The sequence below is a fragment of the Cardiocondyla obscurior genome, linkage group LG01 (assembly GCF_019399895.1).
Source record: "Cardiocondyla obscurior isolate alpha-2009 linkage group LG01, Cobs3.1, whole genome shotgun sequence".
Taxonomy (NCBI): domain Eukaryota; kingdom Metazoa; phylum Arthropoda; class Insecta; order Hymenoptera; family Formicidae; genus Cardiocondyla; species Cardiocondyla obscurior.
Window position 1 is genome coordinate 7,616,389 of NC_091864.1, and position 19,115 is coordinate 7,635,503.

General features: G+C 45.0%; 1 protein-coding gene across 1 annotated transcript in view; it reads right to left on the minus strand.

Moving 5' to 3' along the window:
- The window catches only part of Cycd (cyclin D), a 34,946-nt gene extending 16,121 nt beyond the window's left edge, over positions 1 to 18,825 (minus strand). Inside the window, exons 1-2 of the mRNA XM_070675343.1 lie at positions 17,604 to 18,825; positions 11,888 to 12,103 (exon numbers count right to left, since the gene is read on the minus strand). Coding sequence (XP_070531444.1) covers positions 11,888 to 12,103; positions 17,604 to 17,801 — 414 coding nt within the window. The 5' untranslated portion in view covers positions 17,802 to 18,825. The remainder of the gene's footprint in view (positions 1 to 11,887; positions 12,104 to 17,603) is intronic.
- Between the last annotated feature and the right edge of the window lie 290 nt (positions 18,826 to 19,115).

The following is a 19,115-nucleotide window of genomic DNA, read 5'->3' on the forward strand; positions in this document are numbered from 1 at the left end:
TATCAATAAACCGTTTCACTTTTGTCCGCCTTTTAATTTCTACGGAAGCCGTAAATTCATCGGCGGCTTAAATATCAGCATGATTAATTAAATTGCCGTCATCGAGCTTTTGATTTTTGTCATCGCGTCGTCGTAAATTTACGTTTCTTTATTTTTAATAAACAGGGCATCTTTTGTAAAAGGACTATGTTTGTAATAAAAAAAAAAGAAAAAAAAATTAAAAATTAAAAAAAAACTACTATTAAATAAAGGCACTTGTAGCAACGATATCTTGCTTCTTTTAAAAGTCACAACGCCAGTTTCGATTTGCTTCTGACGTAGCACCGGATGTAACCGACTGTCCATTCAGAATGGAGACTGCGCGTAAGTTCTTAGAACATGTCACGCCGGCGAGTGTGTGTGTAAGAGAGATATCGTTTCATTTTTATCTGCTTATTCTTTTACAATAGCACGAGGTTAGATTATTTATACATACATATATATAGCGCATGGAAATTAAAAAGATGCGATAAAAACCAATTAGAATAGAAACATACATGAAATAGCGTTATATAATTATTAAAAAAAAATTATTAAATCAGGGTTTTTAAGGAAATTAACTGCCCGGAAGTAACTTATTACCGGAAGGAAGAGGATCCGTTCTTGACAAACGACTATGCAACGATTCTGTCAAATATGATTTACGACATCACAAATCTCCCATTTGTTCCCGTGACACTCGCTTAATAATGTGACTCAAGCAGGCTTAATTAAAGCCCGCCAGAAACTTTCCAGGAAAATATCGATACGCATGTATACCTGGAGTACGGGTACCCGCATGGCAATTAACGCACCAAAAAAAAAAAAAGAAAAAAATTTTTGTCTTATTACGGCAAGATTAAAAATGATCAAAACGCGTTTGCCACGCGGTGTTAAAATAAATATTCGACAAAGGTGTTGCTGAAGTAAGAAGGTGGAAACTAGATCGAGGGTTTAAACGGCTAATTTTATATCCGAGTGGGAAGTGCTAAAGTAAATGTCTACCTCGTACATGCGAAAGTCTGATTAATATGTTGCCAGCTCGAGAAAAAAAAAAAAAAAAAAAAAAAAAAAAAAAAAGAAATCTAATAAAATTTTATCGAACAAGGAATTCCTTTGAAATCATAATTTCCTTCCGTTTAATTCCATTTGATAGAAATTTGACAACGATCTCGCGATCTCGAAAGCAAGAGCTCAAGATGGGAGATTGGTTCGTTCGGATTTTTTTTTCTTTTTTTTCTTTTTCGCGTCGCACATGTGGCAGGATTTGGCCATGCCGTATGCCACCGATACGTCACATCCGCACTCGAGGCCGACACGACGCGACGGCGAAAGAATCGGCCGCCTGTTGGTTTAGAAGTTAGAAAGGCGACTCGTGACATATTGCGTGGCCTCGACTCGACTAATATTTACGCATATTCAACGAGAAGATACGAACATTTCAACGTAACATTATTAACATTTTACTATTTATTACCGCGCAACGATTATATTAACCCGCCGTACTAAAAAATTGTACCGGAATTATTTCGGTGGTGAGTGCACGGCGATCAATTGACGCCACCGAGTTACCGAAGACCGCCGGCGATCTAACGCGTATTCGCTACCTGTTGCAGAAATGATGAGAGAACGAAACCGACTATTATTAGCTCGCAAAGTTAGAAAGTCAGCTCACGGCGAGCCACGCTCGTCCTCGAATGTCTGCAATCGAGCAACATTCCAGTTGCGCGTTTGTTCTTCTAATTAGACAGGCAAAACTGAAATGAGCGCAATAATTACGCCTCGTCCCCGTCTACGTCGCGGAGAGCTAATACGAAATATTCGTAAAATTCTACGCATAATAAACGCGGCAAAAAAAAAAAAAAAAACTTTTATCTAAAATCAATGATATTTTACAGCACAAAGCAAGAGTTGTATTTTTCAAATATAATTTTAAATAATCGGCCTCGCTAAAAAAAAAAAAAATTTTTCTATCTCCAAATCGACACTCGTTCGAGGTATTGTCGCATTGTCACGATGACGTATTTCGTCCGCGTGCGGGCATTAGACATAGTTTCGCCGTGAGGGCATTGTCAGTGGGGACGGTGACCGCCTCGAGGTTGTTTCGAGCATTGAGAAGGCGCGTCGCTAGAAATTGTCGAATTACCGTGCCAAAAATTCGTCGAGGAGTTTCATCAGGAGAGGAACCTTTCCTGCGCATCCAATAATAATCAGCTGTCACGCTTCCTTACGCCGGTAGGAAATAAGACGATTAATTCCCCTTACCGCCGACGCGCGCTATCGCGATTAATTTTTCTTTAAGACCAGCGCCGGCCCGGTCGTATAAAAATAATTAATATGACAACGTCAGGATTTACCCCCCATTAACGGAACGAATGCGAAATTACCTCGCCGCAGGGCAAGCGTGTGCTGCGACTCCCGTCTGGCATTGGCCGTTTCTCACTGCTTTGCATAACCGCCTGCGGAACGTTCTCACGACATCGCGCTACGTCGTTAAGAGATAATTTCCCGTGTATCTAACGTGTCAGCGCTATCGCGGTTTCTTTCGGCATTGACGATACCGTCCGCGACGAAGCCCGGTACCGATTTTCAATTCAGCGAACCCTCAATAACGGGAATCGAAAAACTTCATACGAAACGCGCCGCGATAAGATAAACGGCGAAAGCCGCGGGCGCCGCTTCGCCGATGAATCGTAACCGTTCGCGATAAGCAACGTTCTGTAATTGTTAATTGTTGAATATAATTACACGTCGTTGCGACTTTGTATTATATAATAATTCAACGTGCCGGTTCTCTCGGAGCGCGTATCGCGTTACGGGACGAGCCTTATCAGTACAAATAAATTAAAAAAAAAAAAAAAAAAGAAAAATTGTTAGAATAGAAAACCGCGTGTCTCCAAAATAATTAAGTACCATACTTCGCTCACATGAGGCATGACTGAGGTCAAGTCGCCAACGGAGACAAAAGGGATAGCGTTTCCTTCGCGGGAGAGAAAATCGACAAAAAAAAAAAATAAAATAAAATAAAATAAAAGAGGAAACAGAAGGACGAGGTAAAGACGGCCGCTGCTCGGACGTGCCTTTCATTCGCCAGAAAAAAAAAAAAAAAATTCAGAAACGACAGGCGCGCGATGCACCTGTCGCCTGGCAGAGAACTTTAAAGGTAGAGCAACACCGGCGATGTGTGCGTCGCGTGATCGGCCGGGCAGGAGGTCGACGTGTAAGGTGCGCGTTTTAGCGAACGGGTTATAACGCGATGAAAATGGACGTCTAATGAGGCGCGTCCATTAAATCTTTTAACGATCGTAGTTACGTGCGGCTCGTAAATGGATTTATCGCCGCGGAGTTCGGTCGCCCGGCCGACTATCCTCGCGCGATTCGCCGTTTATCGATCCACGACTCGGTCGTCAGTAATGCATTTGCAACGCCGGTGATACCGCGGGAACACCACCGGATATCCTCTATCGGGGGATAAGCGGGATAGTAAAACCTGAGAAAAAAAAGAAAAAAATATCGACGATTCCACTCTCGAAGCGTTACAGCGAATTTCAATATCGGCGCGACGCAAACAGCCCGGGGAAAATGAGACTCGTGGAAGAAACGAGATAACGAGATTCTTGTTCGAGCCGATTTTTAGCATATTCGAGTACCTTGCGCTCGCTTCCTAGCGACTTATCGCGATAGGGCTCCCACCAAAGTTAGGTAAAAATCTAGCGACCGGACGATAACGCGCCTCGAGGTATTCATTACCATCTGCCCCAATTTCTTGCCCCGAACGGAAGTAAATCGTCAGAAAAAAAAAAAAGAAAAGAAGAGAAGAAAAGCGACCGCACCTGTCGCTTGTTCATCTCAAAGTACATGTGCATCGGTAAAGATATTTGATGGATTAAGAGCCGCAAGGTGTATGTTGCGGACGCAACAGGTTACGGTAACATGTGGCGACGACAATATGGGTAGCGATACCTCGAGTTATAATTTCCAACATTATTTCCAGCCGTGCGAAACCGCGATGTTTTTCACAATTAATATTAATTCCCGACACGCGTCTTTGCTATTTTTATTTACTCTCTTCTCAAATCTTGATTTTTCTATCGCCTCCTAAGAAATTTTCTTTTTCCTCGCGGCAGTTCTTGATGTTGAAACTCAAGCGGGACGCAACGTGTGTGCGCTTAAGTCGCGTGCTCGATTAATTACAGGAGCAGATGGGCAGCTGCAGCCCGGTGCAGCGTTTCAGGATCCCCGGATCCATTCGCTAGCTCGCGAGGCTAGCGAAATGTTCCGTGAAAAACAAGACAACGGCGAACGGAGCCGGTGTCTGGCGTGCGGCTAATGTAAGACAAAGCGGGGAGTGCTAGGGCAAATGAACTCGTCGTTCGCCTGTTGCATCTAATCGTGGCAGGCAGGTGCACACGCTCGTGCGATTCCTTTTCTTTGTTACGTCTCCTTTTTTTTCTCTTTTTTTTTGGCGAGATCGCCTGGAGACCGATTAAACGAAATAAAGATCTCGACGGTAACAGTGGCGGCCCCCACGTTTCTTTGTTAATCGCGCTTATCGCGAGTTACGTGACGATAAGATCGTTCTTCGATAATGACGGCACGTGGAAAGGGGAATGCAGATGCAGATAAAGACACGATCCTCTGATGCAATTTTTTCGGCTTATCTGTACCACACAGATGTCACAAGTCTGTATTGTGTTGTGGATATTATTTAGATATTCGATAAGATAAGTTTAATAAACGAAGAAATTTCAGAACGTTACATTAAATTCTAGATATTTGCGATTAAAATAAAAATAAAAAAAATAAAAAAAATTGAAAGCCACAATTCTCCAACAAAATAACCAAAAGGATTTTTTCTAATAATCTCTATATCATAATAACGTAAATGTCGTCGAACTTATCGCCAAGATATTATCAATGTTTTGACTCAAATCATAAATCGCTAGCTGATACGTCCCCATTTTTTTCTACCTACCTACAAAAATCGAATTAACTATTCCGAACGAAAGACGAAGAAAACGTAGATCGACTCGAATAACGTGATTTTGATACGCTCGGCGAGAGACATTCCGCGAGAAGCGGCAGTTTCCTCGACGCTCGCGAAGGTCCGAGAAGGGGGGCCTCTCGCGACAAAGGCTCCCAGAGGAAGAAGGAAAAGGGTCGGCGGGCACCAGCTGCATCAAAGGTGCGCCTTTTTCTCCCCCGTGTCCGCGCGTGCAGCACTTCCGAAGCAAAGGCGCGGTGTTACCCGTGTTCGCACGTGTCGCGGGCGCCCGTTACGCACAGCGAGAGACGACGGCGGTCTCTCCCAAGAGAAAACGACCGTGAGGCCCGGTCGCCCTTTCTTCCATGGGGTTTCCTGACTTCGCGAGGTAGAGGGCGAGGGGGGGGGGTAAAACGCGACGACGGAGAAGACGAAGCAGGGGGAGGGCAGAGAATGCCACGGCTAGGGCGCCGGGCAAGGGGTGCATACCCATGCTCACCGGTTCGCGGCGGACAGATGCAGCTGCCGCGGGGCGTCGCGTCTCGCCGCGCCGTCCGACGTGGCCCGGTGCACCACCCCTCGAAAGAACTATACTCTCCGCGGCGCGCACCTGGCCCTCACCTGCTTTCCCCACCTCGTTTCGAATACGTCCGCGCTTCGGCGGCGGACGCGGCGCACCGCGCCAGCCACCCGGCCGGAATAAGAGTCTCCACGCACGATGGACGTGTAAGATACGCGGTTCCGGGTGCGTGGCGCGCCCGCTGGATCTTTAACATTCGCATTTATATCCGTATGGGTTATTATACGCGCGGCGCGCGCCGCAGACGAGATCTCGCGTCGTCGGCGAACTGACCGTCGAGCTTGACGATTTTATACGACCGTTGGTTTCGTTTATTGTTACATATCGTAAGAGTCTGTTGCACGAAGTAATAAAATCCGTAATTTTTTCGTAAAAAAAAGAAAAAAAAGACTAACGTTAATAAAGCTAAACGAAATCTATCAAAGGCGATTATTTAAACTCCGTTCAATCGTCAACTAAATGAAATCTTAACCGCGATGGGACGGATAAGCGCGACTTTCCATAACGCTACCTGTAGATTCGAGGGAAATTTATGCGCACCGACGGTATTTCGATACCAGCGTGTGCACAGTACCGTGATGCAGGTGCGTCACGCCCTTACCTGGCACCTTCCTGTTTATTTATTGATGATTAGTCACTTTTTTTACCACGTGTTGCACGATTCGAAAAGCATCGGGCGTGAAGCATCGGTAGCGGCCTTTAGCCGCGCGGTTTTACGGCTCCGTGGAATTGCCCTCCAAAAAAAAGGGGGCATAAGGGGAAGGGAAAAAAACAGCAATTACTTCCTCAACCAACGTTTCGACTGTTTTACGCGCTGATTATCTCCCTCCTCGCTTTCCCGCACCTGCAGCCGCGGCGTCTGTGTCCAAAACACCGTTCCACTCCTTTTAACATCTCGTTAACAACTCGACCGCAATCGCACGGGATAGACTAGTACCTTTCTCTACCGTGCCATTAATGCTTTCTTCCCTAATATCTAAATTATCGCCCTTTGTAATCTGTCTTAATCTATTAGACGTTAATTATTTTATTTATCACGAAAGTGTATCGGATTCTCGTTAGACTTTAATAGTCACAGACATTTCTACAACACGTACGCTTATCTCTACAATTTCTCTTTTCTCTTTCTTTTTTTCAATTTTATTTTTTTATTTTTTTTTTGTATGAAACAAAACCGGAATTCGTAATAAATGCAATCGACGAGAGTCAGTATAAGAGAAGGGACGTTATCTAATTTAATCTTTGCCTCGTACACGGTAAAAAAAAAAATTAAAAAATTATAAAAAGAAGCTAGTTCCTATTTCGTGTGTATTTTTTATCATTTCCAATAAAACGAACACGGCACGGAAAATCCCTTCCGGAAACTAAGCCGCTTGACATTTTTCGCGCACCTATCGAATACACCTCGATCGGTAAATGAAGATGCAACGTGAGACGGGAGAGGAGAATTTAAAAGGCGAGTAGTAGACGAGGCAAGAATTTCGCGTAACCTTGACGGTGGTTTAAACTCAGAACCGAGAGCGTTCGCACACACGTAATCGAACGGCGGCGGGCTACGCAACGGAGAGACGGAGAGCGGAGATAGAGAGCGAGAAAGAGGGGAATGGAAAAAAAGAGTGAGAAAGTCGCTGGAAATTAAATAATCGTTTCCCGTATCAGCTGTTATCTATTTAGGCTTGCTCAGGCTATCGCGTGTTTGCCCGGGAGCAATGGAGAGTTGCGTTGCACACGCCGCGGCGTTCCACGGTCGAGAGAGACGGGAATCCGTCGGTCTTTACGCACGCACACACGTGCACGGCCCGTATGCGCCGCACGTACGATGACCACCACGTGTCGGACGAATGTCGAAGAGCATTTAAATTCAAGAAGACCCCGGTCTCTCTCTTCACATGGACGGCCAACGTTGCTCCAGGCCGGCTTCTTTAGACCGAGTCGCACGGAGCTGTCTAATTTACGAAGAAAAACGGCCGCGCCGAATATTGCGAATGCGAGAACATTGAGGTCCCTTTTACATCCCGGGGCGTGAAAAACTTCTGAATGGAATTGTTTTTCGGCCCGGCGGTGCCGATAACGCGCCTTGTCTCCCTGCGACATCCTGACGCGCGCCGTTGCGGAACGAGTCAAAGTTATCGCCGCATGCGTCGCCGAGTCCGGAAAGGTTTCTTTTACGGGGGAAAAAAAAAAAAAAAAGGGAAAAGCGGAAGGACTTGACCCACGATGGGATTTAAACCGCTGTTCCTTTAAGAGCCTGAGGTATTCAGATTTCAAGGCGTCTTTAGGAAAAGAAAACGAGGATTTCCGGCGAAACTAAGTTTCGCTTAAACTAGCTACGAATATTCTTTTTTTTTTTATACACGGCGAAGGTTAAACTCTGCATAGTTTGATATCTGACACTCGCGGCACGATTACCCTCTTAAATTTCATGACACACGGTAGTCCGCTGAAGTTGCGGCGTGCTGTAATTTCTGCAAAAGGATCGCCTCGTCGCGGTTTATCGCGACGAGAATGCAAATAGAACAGCAAGTCGCAGACAGTCGATGGGCGACGGAAACACGTAATTGAAACATTCGTGATCGCCAGCTCAGAAATTAATAGGAAAACGTCGCGAAAGATCAATAATTTTCGGTTAAAAACGTGTGATCGAAGAGCAAAAAAAAGAAAGAGAAAAAAAAAAGAAATGTTCGACCTGCCTGAAATCTCGTATTCTGATATTATATTTAGAACTGTCGGCGAACAACAAAAACTCCCGTCGCTTCCATTATTTTTTTGTCCCTTCCTGGGAACATTTATGTCAAGGTTAACAGTACTACACCATTGGCTTAAAAAAAAAAAATTAATTAAAGAAAAAGATTTTCAGAAGCGAAACGTTGCATGATATGCCGATATTGCGCACTTTTTCACGACTCGTTACAATGGGTCGGGGGATAAAAAAAACATAAAAAATGCCGATGATTCACAGGAATAATGATCGAATCGGAGTCGCGTTGGTGGAGATACGCTACTGACACTGGGTGATGACGAGTTATCTGACATGCCACCAATAGAGGAGCGCTTGAACAAGATATCCTTGTAGTCTCGTAAAACGGAGGAGCAAACGCTGATGTAACTCTCACGTTTCGTCGAAGTGCGCCCGATCGGAATAAACTCATAGTACAATAAACGGAATGCTACGTTACATATAAATATGTGAAAACATTTTTTAAGTTGCTTCTTTTCTTTTTCTTTCTTTCTTTTTTTTGCCCTTTTTTCTTTTAAATATAAAGAAGATAAACAAATAAAACGTTTTTAATATAAATTAGCTTCGTATCTAAGTCGGATAGAGTAGAAAGGTATTTTACATTTCAAAAATATAAATAATTATCTGTCACGCGAATAAAATATCTTTTATCCATGCAAATATTATAAGTACGCGAATTTATTGCGTCACGTCACTCATATGCTTAATGAATGCTACGCATATTTTTCCCTGTGAGAAAAAAAAAAAATAATAATAATAATAGTAATAAATATGAGCCAACGCTTCACTTCATTTTGATCCGGGATAAAATTAATTTAAATTTACAAATTCATTCACGAGCCTCGCAGAAATCATTTTTTTAGCCTTCGGAAACGTTAAAATGTCGCGAATCGGTCTCGTCATTAATATAATTAATGCTCGTTAGGGAAAACATGGACGGTATTTAAACGGTTATTCCAATGAGAGAGTATCAATGCACGATTAATTGCTACGTCTGTCTGGCGGATGGCGATAACGATTCAACGCCGGCTGAATCCGATTGTGTGCCGAGTTACTCCGCGGAAACGTGCGAGACGAACACGTAGGGAAGATATTCGACTTTCGAGGCCGCAAAGAAATCGCGCGAGCGTCAAAGAGCGAAACGATAGGCCGAGGGAGAAAGAGAGAAGAGCGAGAATAAAAGGGAGAGGCAGGAACAGAGAGAGAGAGAGAGAGAGAAAGAGGATCGCCATCCCATTATAGCCGAAGACCGCCTGGTACGACCCAAAATAGTCCACGTGGAGCCACGTCACCGTCGACTGGACCATCTCGCATTGAAAATTGCGCTCCCGGACAAGCCATATCATTCGCCTAACGAACACGATTCGACGCGACGCAACTTCGCCGAGACCGAATATACACGGCACCTCGGGACCCGGCCGATATTCGTTTAATCTGCGATCACGAGATGTGGATACGGTCCGGGGACTATTGTAGAAGCGAGAAGATATCGCGATCCAAACACGCGCATTTAACGAAATCCGCGTATTTAATTCGTGCGCTCCAAGACCGGTTTGGGAGTCTAGGTCGACTTTTTTTTTTTCAACAGAATAAAGGAACCTATCGAATTTTCTTGATCTTCGTTAGAGATACCGTAAAAAAAAAATATGAGAAACTATCGCTTTTTTTATGATTTGCAAGACAATGGGCGTTTAAAGTTTTTTTTTCTCTCTATTTTTTTTTTTAGTAAAATTATAATTTTATTTCTACTTTTATACTAAAATAATAAAATGTCTTTTAGAATTCTTTTCGAGCCTTTTATGCGTTTTTTTCAAAAGTTTTAAATATTATTTAATCTGGCTTATTTTTAACAAGTACGAAATTACCGAAACGACTCGTAGACTTTCTTGAAAAGCTCGAAAATATATAATTGCGTGACAAATTTAAAACCGTAATGTGACGCACGCTGACTGATCGCTCTTTTCAATACGTTACATTGCGTTAAATACGCGAAGATGTACGGGTCAATGTTCGCGAAAGCAGACAGTAAAGTTTTCTTTAGACAGAAATTCTCGCCGCGCGAAGTAGAATTAAAGAACACCAAATATTACTGTTTTGCTTCTTCGAGACGATCGGTATAAGAAACAGCAACGTCGAGCGAATTTCTACCTGAATCCGGAAAACAAACTCTACTGCCACCGATCGTACACGTGTCTCGAATTTCTCCTATAAAAGTTACGGTATTAAAATTGAACGAGACTTAGACGCGTTTTAGTGATAGAAGAAAAATAGCGATCAGATAAATCGAGAATACGTTTCTTACAATATATTCGCCGTTAGAAATCATGAAACTCTGGCGTATAATAAAACGATCTACTTTAAACAAAAAAACACCCCCAAAAAAATTAAAAATGCCTCTGCCCTCTCCAAAATAATAATAATAAAAAAAAAACTTTAAATTTGTTACTCATTTAAAGAGATTAAAAATATATTCCGTTTTCCATAACGTAAACCATAAAAAGACAAATTTAATGAATTCGGCTCATGTAATAAAATTCACCATACCGCAAGCGTCATAAATTTAATTTCAAAATCGATCTCGACGGGGGTGTGAGAAAGAAAAAAAATGAATAATCGTTAGCTAAACTACTCAGCGACTATTTAGTCGAACTAGGTTGCGGCGAAGTGTTCGCAGCTGCTTTGCGAACGGTGGTTCTACGTCGTCGTAGATTATCTCCGTACGTACGTATCCACCTAACGGCTTTAAAAAATGTACTCGGCGAGCGTTCGCAGGATCCGCCGATCGTCGCGGCCCAGATACATATATGAATTTACGGACGGGCGCGATTTCCCCCACGCATTTCGCATTCGTTACTCCGCGTTTCAACGCGCACGGCGGGACAACGAGATGCTCCGATACCGATCGCTCCCGTAAAAAGATCCACGACGCCCCGCATCTCTCGTCCCACTGCGAACGGCGAGAACGGGCCCCGTTTGAGATAAATTACGCAACGAAGCCACGGGCTACAAGTACGCGGACTAGCGGTATCGTGCGTGTACCTTGTTCGTTCGCACGTGCCCGCCGGGCCCTGATTTTGTCCGCGCGACGCATTAGTGAGTTAAGTAAGACGGCGACGCCGGTGCTCGAAATCGATGCAAACTAGAGCGATATACATCCCGAAAATTTCGGACGTCGACGAGGTACCGCTGGGAACGGTGAAAAAATTTTTATTCGCGCATCGGTTAGCTGGGAAAGTTCGGCGTACCGGGCAAACTGTTCTCGTCGATTGCCAGCGGCGAGATTAGTACGCGAAAATCGTCAAAGTTATTGTCGCCACGATTGTTCCCCGCTCGCGGATATAATTGGCTCGCAGTGGAGACCTTTCAACAGTTTTGCGATAAGATAAAGTCACGATCTGCGTTTATATGGGTCAAAAAGTTAATACGCAACTCGTGGCCGCCACGTTGTGACACGAAATATCGAAGGTGGCGCGTTCGAAACGATAAAACGAGCAAGTGATTTTTTTTTCCACTCGGGGTATCGCAATTTCTACTGTAAAGCTTTGTTTTTTTTTTTGCGTGTACTTACCCATAGATCGTCGAGGGTGATGGAGTTATCGGTGTAGAAGACCAGAACTTCGGCCGTGAGAGGCTGCGTCTCGCGCAGCTTCGACGCGAGCAGCAAGCAGGCGGTGCCGAGCAGCTGCAGCTGCGACTTCCTGATCGGGCAGATTGAGAGGAACCTGTCGACGTAGTTCATCGACAAGGGGAATACTTCATCCTGGCACTTTTGTTCTTCGCATACCTGCAACCAGAAGAGAACGGATGCATTAGAACGGATGTTGCGCACCGATGTAACTCGCAAGTCGCACGATAACGTCGCGAGATATTGTTTCAAGGCCGGACGATCGAGAGAGAGAGAGAGAGAGAGTCCACCGCGTGATAACGTCCGGATACGCAAGGTGCGATGCAAATTTAGCCTCCCAGCATCCGCATCGCGCCATATGTAACGCGTTCGATATCTCAGAAAAAATACCGAGGGTTTCCGACGACGAGGAAAGAAGATAAATTCTACCGTGAGACTCGACTATCTCTTTAAAAGGATTGTGGGAAGAGGACCGGTCGAATCGAGCCGTGTTTTATCGCAGAAAATGGATTAACCGCCCGGTTATAAAGATAGCTAATTGGATTTCGCTACGACCGAGCCCTATAAATTCTGTCCGTTTAATTTCGTCCGCGATTTCCGCGGCTTTCCCTCCCGGCAATCTTTCCCCCGTCACCACCGTTCCGTCGCATAGGTAAATTAAATCAAATCAAGAAAAAAAGAGTCCCACCGGTATCTTATCGATGATTTATCGCGTGCATCAACGGGAATTAGTCGCATTTTTTTTTTCTTTCTTTCTTTCTTTTTTTTTTTTTTTTTTGTTATCTGCGTTTATTGCCGTATGTTTATTATTACCGCGCGTGTTTACATAAATCGCAGCGCCGACGAACCCCGGGTGCGCCTTTGAAGTTTCGGGGACCGCTGAATTTGCGGTAGGATCGCGAATTAACTTTGCTCGGGCGCCTCGGGGTGCCGAAGGGCCCCGAGTGATCGTGCGTTGTCGAGCCGCGTGAGAGGAACTTATTGAGCGTGACCGACCGATTGCCGGTGCCCAAGCTAGCCGGTCTTCGCTGCCGCACGCACGCACGCACGCACGCACGCACGCACGCACACCCTCGTAATTACTCCGCCGTCGCCGCCGCCAATTAGTAACACGGTCTTAACGAAATAATCGCGCCGCGGCAAATCGACGAAAATCGTGTACAAGATTGGTTCCACCCGGCGTGAAATAAAGAAGTAAAACTAGACGTGGAAAAGTTTCAGCGAAAACGGCTGTTGCCGAGGACGGGAGGCTGAAACTTTTCCACATCTATTTTCTTTGCAATTGGTCAATATTAATTATCCCGAGGGAGTGAGCACACACTCCTTTCAACGGCATCTTTTTTTTTTTACTTTCTCAACGAAATCGGTTCGAGAGATTATCTTGCATCTGTTCAAACATCGAAAGCCCTGAGCGAACCTAAGTTGGGAGCAAAGGAGGAACACACAAAATGCACAAACGGCGGAATGAGGTCGCAAGTCATTAAGAAAAGATAATTCTTTACACATTTACGTATTATAGCATACTTATTTTTGTATTACTTTGTTATATCATTTGCAAAATATAATAGAATATAATAGAATTGTGATCTTCTTTAATTTCTTTTTTAATAAAGCGTAATTATAATGCAACATTTTTATTGAATATTTTTTATTTTTAATATTATGATTTATTATTGTTCGATGCAACGTGGCTCGATGTGTCATGGCGCAAATGTCTTTAAAAGTAACGATCTAATAGAGTCACTGTCCACATTTTTACATTGAAGTGGACTTGCATTTAAACTTGCGGTGTTATGCCTTTAATCGATAACTTAATAAGTGCATTCGGGGGGCCCTTCTTTCGAAAAGATGAGTCGCTTTAGGACTTTATTTCTCTTATCTGCGTGAGTCTATCAAGATCGCAGATCTCCCTTATAATATCGGCGCCAATTAAGCAGAATTGCCGCCGATAAAGCCGACCGCGACCGGTGTTATGTCTCGTTACGTATTGATAATAATCGGGCCGGACTTGTCCGAGCGGCCGTTCTTAAGAAAAAACATGTATAAAACATTGAACATTCGAACGAAGAAGGTACATTTCGGTGTCTAATTGCCCGTGAAGCGACTTTGCAATTCAGCAATTCAACACTTTCGTTATCAGCAGCATTTGCACGAGTTCATATATAGAGTGACGTAGGAAAAGTTCATCGGAATAAAAGAAGTGTCGGTTTGTCTTAAAAAAAATTCGTTCGACATACCGCGCAGCAGTCAAAACTTTGTGCATGTACCTTTCGTGATTCGCAAAAAATAGTATCACTTGCTTGAGATCACCGACAAAATAATTATACGCTCGTTGCGACTAAAGTCGAACTATCAAATCGAAATAATTGGCATTTGCCTTCGTTTTTAATTTCATCTTTCAACTATGCGGAATAGTTGCAAGTCACCGGTTCAATAACGTCGATTGCTTAAGAGAAAGGAAGATCTAACTCAGGACACCCTATAGAACCGCGCAAACTGCAGTCATTTAAAAAATAAAAAAGAAAAAAAAGTCATACATTCCATCGGCACGTATGACGACCTGTCATTCGTATCAGTCGCATCGACAAGCGCAACGTCGAAGAATTTGACGAGCGCGACGCGAATTCGGCATGCGTGTCGCGCACACATACACGTGGCGACCCGGGCGACTTCGCTTTCGTTGTGAAACAACATTGCCGTCGAGGTCATCGCGTGAATTCAGTTATTGCGATTAAATGTCTGGGGCGCAAGAGCAATTAAAATACTTGAAGAAAAGAAATGATATCGATAGCGGCGAAATCGCGAGTAGCTCTCGTCAAGCTGCGCGAAAGAAATTTCGCCTGAGTTCACCTCGCAGGTCCGAGGCGTTAATATCGTTTGCATTAAAGGTACATTGTATCAAGAAAGGGAATCAAACGAGGAACAATCTTGTTGCATCGTTAGTTATTTGCGGGACACGCGCGTTACGGCGATCGGGATTTTTGCCGACGTCGATCAAAATTCGATCGCGTTCATTCGCCGCTATCCTTGAGAGAGAAACAGATATCGGTACTAATTTTAGTTGCGCCCAGATAATGTGTTGTAATTAGTTAATTAATGCCACGGACGAGCTTTCGAAACCGCACAATGAATAGACGAGACATTTAGTGGTGTTAGAAAATAGCTGCTGATTTATCGGGCACTTTTCACCGTGAGATGCCTTCGGTCAACGGCGAGAAAAAAACAATTTAAGCTATTGTCTCGGAAGAGAAAAAAAAAAAAAAATATACATAGCACGTATCGAGCGGTACACGCTATCAAAGCATGAGCTCTGTGTGATACTCGTATCATTTCGACTACGATTCTAAATGGGGGCGGCGTGAGAAGCGTACGGCTACGCCGGAAAAACCGTGCGAGAACAGACTGGTCCGGCCCCGGAAGCAGAAGCTAACGTTCGATTACGTCCGAGAAGGAAAAGTCGACGAGAGACAAACCGGAATTAATTCGGCGAATCGTCCGGACGAGATTCTCTCTTGACGGAACGCAATCGTCGATTATTCTTTGTTTCGCGTTTTCTTTTTTGTTTTCGGCGATACCACCGACACGCTGCCTGCATGCGCGTGTAACCTCCACTGTTTTGACAAACGCTACTGGGCAAATCGATCGCCGATGTGTCACGAAATCGGACAAAATGACTCGCGAAATCGTTATCGCGCGACCGTCTAATCTTAACTTTCTAAGAATACACTTAATTCAGGCGAACCTAATTAAACTAGACGCAAATGTGACCTGCGATAACACACGAGCCGTGATATTATAGTATCGTTATCGTGAGAAGAAGAAAACGGACAGGACTATATCTCGCCGAGCGAGCAATATCCAAAGCGGGTGTATCGAAGTTTCTTTTTTTTTTTTTTTCTTTTCTTAAAATCGCGGTCTCTGGATCAAAATTTGATAACGACCCGATAGCGCGTAGATACCCGATCGATCGGCTGACGATTGTAGCTCTTTAATCGACGAGAATGTTATGTGAATGATGTCGGATTGGAATAAATACAATATCCCTCTTATCGACAGCTTTGGAAACGCGCGGTGACGTAAGTCGAGAGGGAACTTATCGGTCCGAATTTCCTGGCGATTCAATGACAGCGAAATGTCAAGAAGAAAAAAAAAAGAAAAAAAAGAACGTTACGTCGTTCTTGAACGCGCTGTTCTAAAGAAAATTAATTTTCCCTCTTTTATAAAAAAAAAAAGAAAGTCGCAAAAAAATAAAATAAAATAAATGACCAGCAATGTAAAATTTATTAAAACTATAAATTTAACGTATGCTAATTATTTTCACGCGTTCTAGAAATCATAAAGAAAAATCAATCTTTATATCAGTATCTTGGAACAATTTTATATCGTTTTCTTCGATTAGATAAATGAACGGGCCCCGAGCTCTCGAAAAAAATCTTGATTTTATAATTCCGTTGAATTCCCAAAGCCCAAAAAAGGCGACGAGTGAATTCCTCATTCTTTTTACACCGACAATCCGGACATTTAAATTTAGAAGCGAATAAATTTTGATTCGGGAATACATTCTCGCCTCTACAAGTTCGCGTTTAAATGTATAAGACGAGTATACGTAGAACCTCTCCCGGACAAGTCGTCGGTAACGAGACGCGGCAAGGCAAGGAATGTCGACTTCGCATTGTCGCAAAAGTTATTAAACTTAACTCTTATTAAAATTGATTTATCGATTAATGGCGCACGCAGCAGAAAAAGGGGGTTAAAAAAAAATTCCTTCTTGCGACGAGGAGTCGGTCTTGCTCGAGGAAACGTAATCGAGAGCTGGAATTCTGAGCCTCAGGCGAACTTGACCTTTATTTGTTCCCGCAGCGTGCGTGCTATTTGGATCTGTATCGATTCGATTACGTTGTTCTTTAAACGCACTAATCGGCCCGCATTGCCCCGTCACGTTTTTAAATCGACGAGTAATAAATCATTGCTGACGGCGCGGTCATGTCTAACGAACCACAACATCGGATCGAGACCTTTAACTCGCGCGGTGCTGGGCAAAAACTAAATCCTTTCCTCCCTATGTAAACACGTACGCAAAACTGAGACTGGCCTCTTCCCACAGTTTGACTTTGCGATAAACGGCGCTGCGAAAAGGTAAAATAATCGATCGCACGCTAAAACGACGGATCAGCTTTATTTTTAGACCATTCCTTTCCCCTTCTCGTAATCGGCAATTGTTAAAATACATGGCTACGACGCTCGCGCTCGCTGCGAGCGAGCGAGCGAGCGAGCGCAACGTCTCGGTATCGATATCTTTAAAATTAAACGTGGTCCTGCGGATTAAGTTGTCTCGATCGGCGATTCTACTTTTGAAAGAAGGCACACTCCGTGGCTCGAGAAACGAGGAAAATATCTGAAATGTGACTGCTAGAGCGAGTTCGTTCGTCACCTTCGCTCGGCCGGCTCGATCGGCGTCGATAAAAAAAAAAAGAGAAAAAAACAAAGTCGAGGAGAACGAGGAGAGAACAGCCGAGAGACACGCGGGGGATTCAGAACGCCGGGGGCCTACGAGGTTCTCGCGATCCTGACGGCGGGTTCTGAGGGATCTTGGAGTTAACTCGATCGCGCGGCGCACTACACGTGGACAACAAGAGAGACGGGACGTTTTCTCGCTCACCTCCAACATCCACTCGGCGACGATCTTGCGCATGAGCGGCGAGATGTCCCTCTGCACGCACTCGAAGTACGACCGGCTTGGAGCATACCGTTCCTCGGTCTGCAGAAGATTCTGCAGGACCCGGTCGTCGCCCAGGAGAGCCGGATCGGCGTAAGCCCGGCACTCGGTCTCCGTCGTCTCGCAGCACAGAAGATCCATCGCGGCCGACAGCGGGGTTCGCGCGAGCTCGGACTTCTCGCGGCCTTCCTTCCCACCGGGGAAGTCTTCTTCGGGGACACGTACCGGACGTGCTCCGTCCACGTGCTTCTTTCGAGAAAGAGATTGAACGGATTTCGGAGCGAGAGACGAAAGAGAAAGAGGGGTAGAGAGGAGAGAGGAGACACTCAACACCTTATTTTTTTCACAGCGACCGAGGCAGAGACGGCCGATCACTCGCGACGAGTCGTAAACCGACAATGACGACTACGCACGCACACGCGTGGTATATACACGTACGTGCGCGCGCGCGCGCGTGTGTGTGTGTGTGTGCGCGCACGGGCCAAAGTCGCAATTCGCGACGATGATGCGAGCAAGCGAGGCGTGTTCGTTCGATCAGTTTCTCACGTACATGTACATTTTCTTCCGTCCTTCCTTTTCGGGAGAAAGTTTTCGTTTTTCTCTCTCTCTCTCTCTTTCTCTATTTCACACACGTTTTCCTGGTCGACGAAGAATCCGTGAGCTTCCTCTTCTTCGATTCTTACTTTCCACACGTGTTATTCCGCGTCAATAGTAAGCACAAACAGCGTAATAAATAATACGTTTGCGGAGGCGCTCGGCGAGGGAGGGAGGGATTCTAATAAATAAGCGTAGTGTGCGGGTTTTTCGGCCGGTGCCACTTCACGGATCGTCGCGCGAATCGCGTCTGTCCAAGTCCACGGGGCGACTAGTACGTTTCGTTTCCCGAAGGAATCATGAGAGAAGCGGGAGAGAGGCAGACAGGCGCTTACAACCGGCGTAGGAGAGAACGGTGACTTTCGTTTCGTTTCTTTCTTTTTGTCCGTTTCTTTGTGTTCCTAGTTTACAGACCGACGAGCGAAAAATGACGGACTTTCTTCTCACGGGGGGAGGGGGAGCGCCGAACCGAAGTAGCCGGTACCGTCCGCCGCCTGTCTACGTGCGATTTAAATGTCCTGCCAGGTGCGAACGAGCGCGAGGATCCCTCTCCACTTTCTCACGATCCGACACTGGTGACTTATCAGGTCAGAATGCCGGCGAGCCCGGTCACTCGGCTATTCTGTCGGCCGGCACCATCCCTACCCGCGCGGCGCTACCCGGTCACGTGATCGCGGCCGGCTTCCCTCCACCATCGCGGCGCCATCGTGTCACGTGGAGTGAAACAGTTCCCTCCACCGCCGATGCTCGCAGTGAGCGACATAGCCGTAGCGCCGGCTGGTTTAGTCAAGAACGAGCGGTGCAGCGGGGAAGACGGGGGTTATGTTCTCTGCATCGTGTAAAGTAGCCCCCCTTCATTCG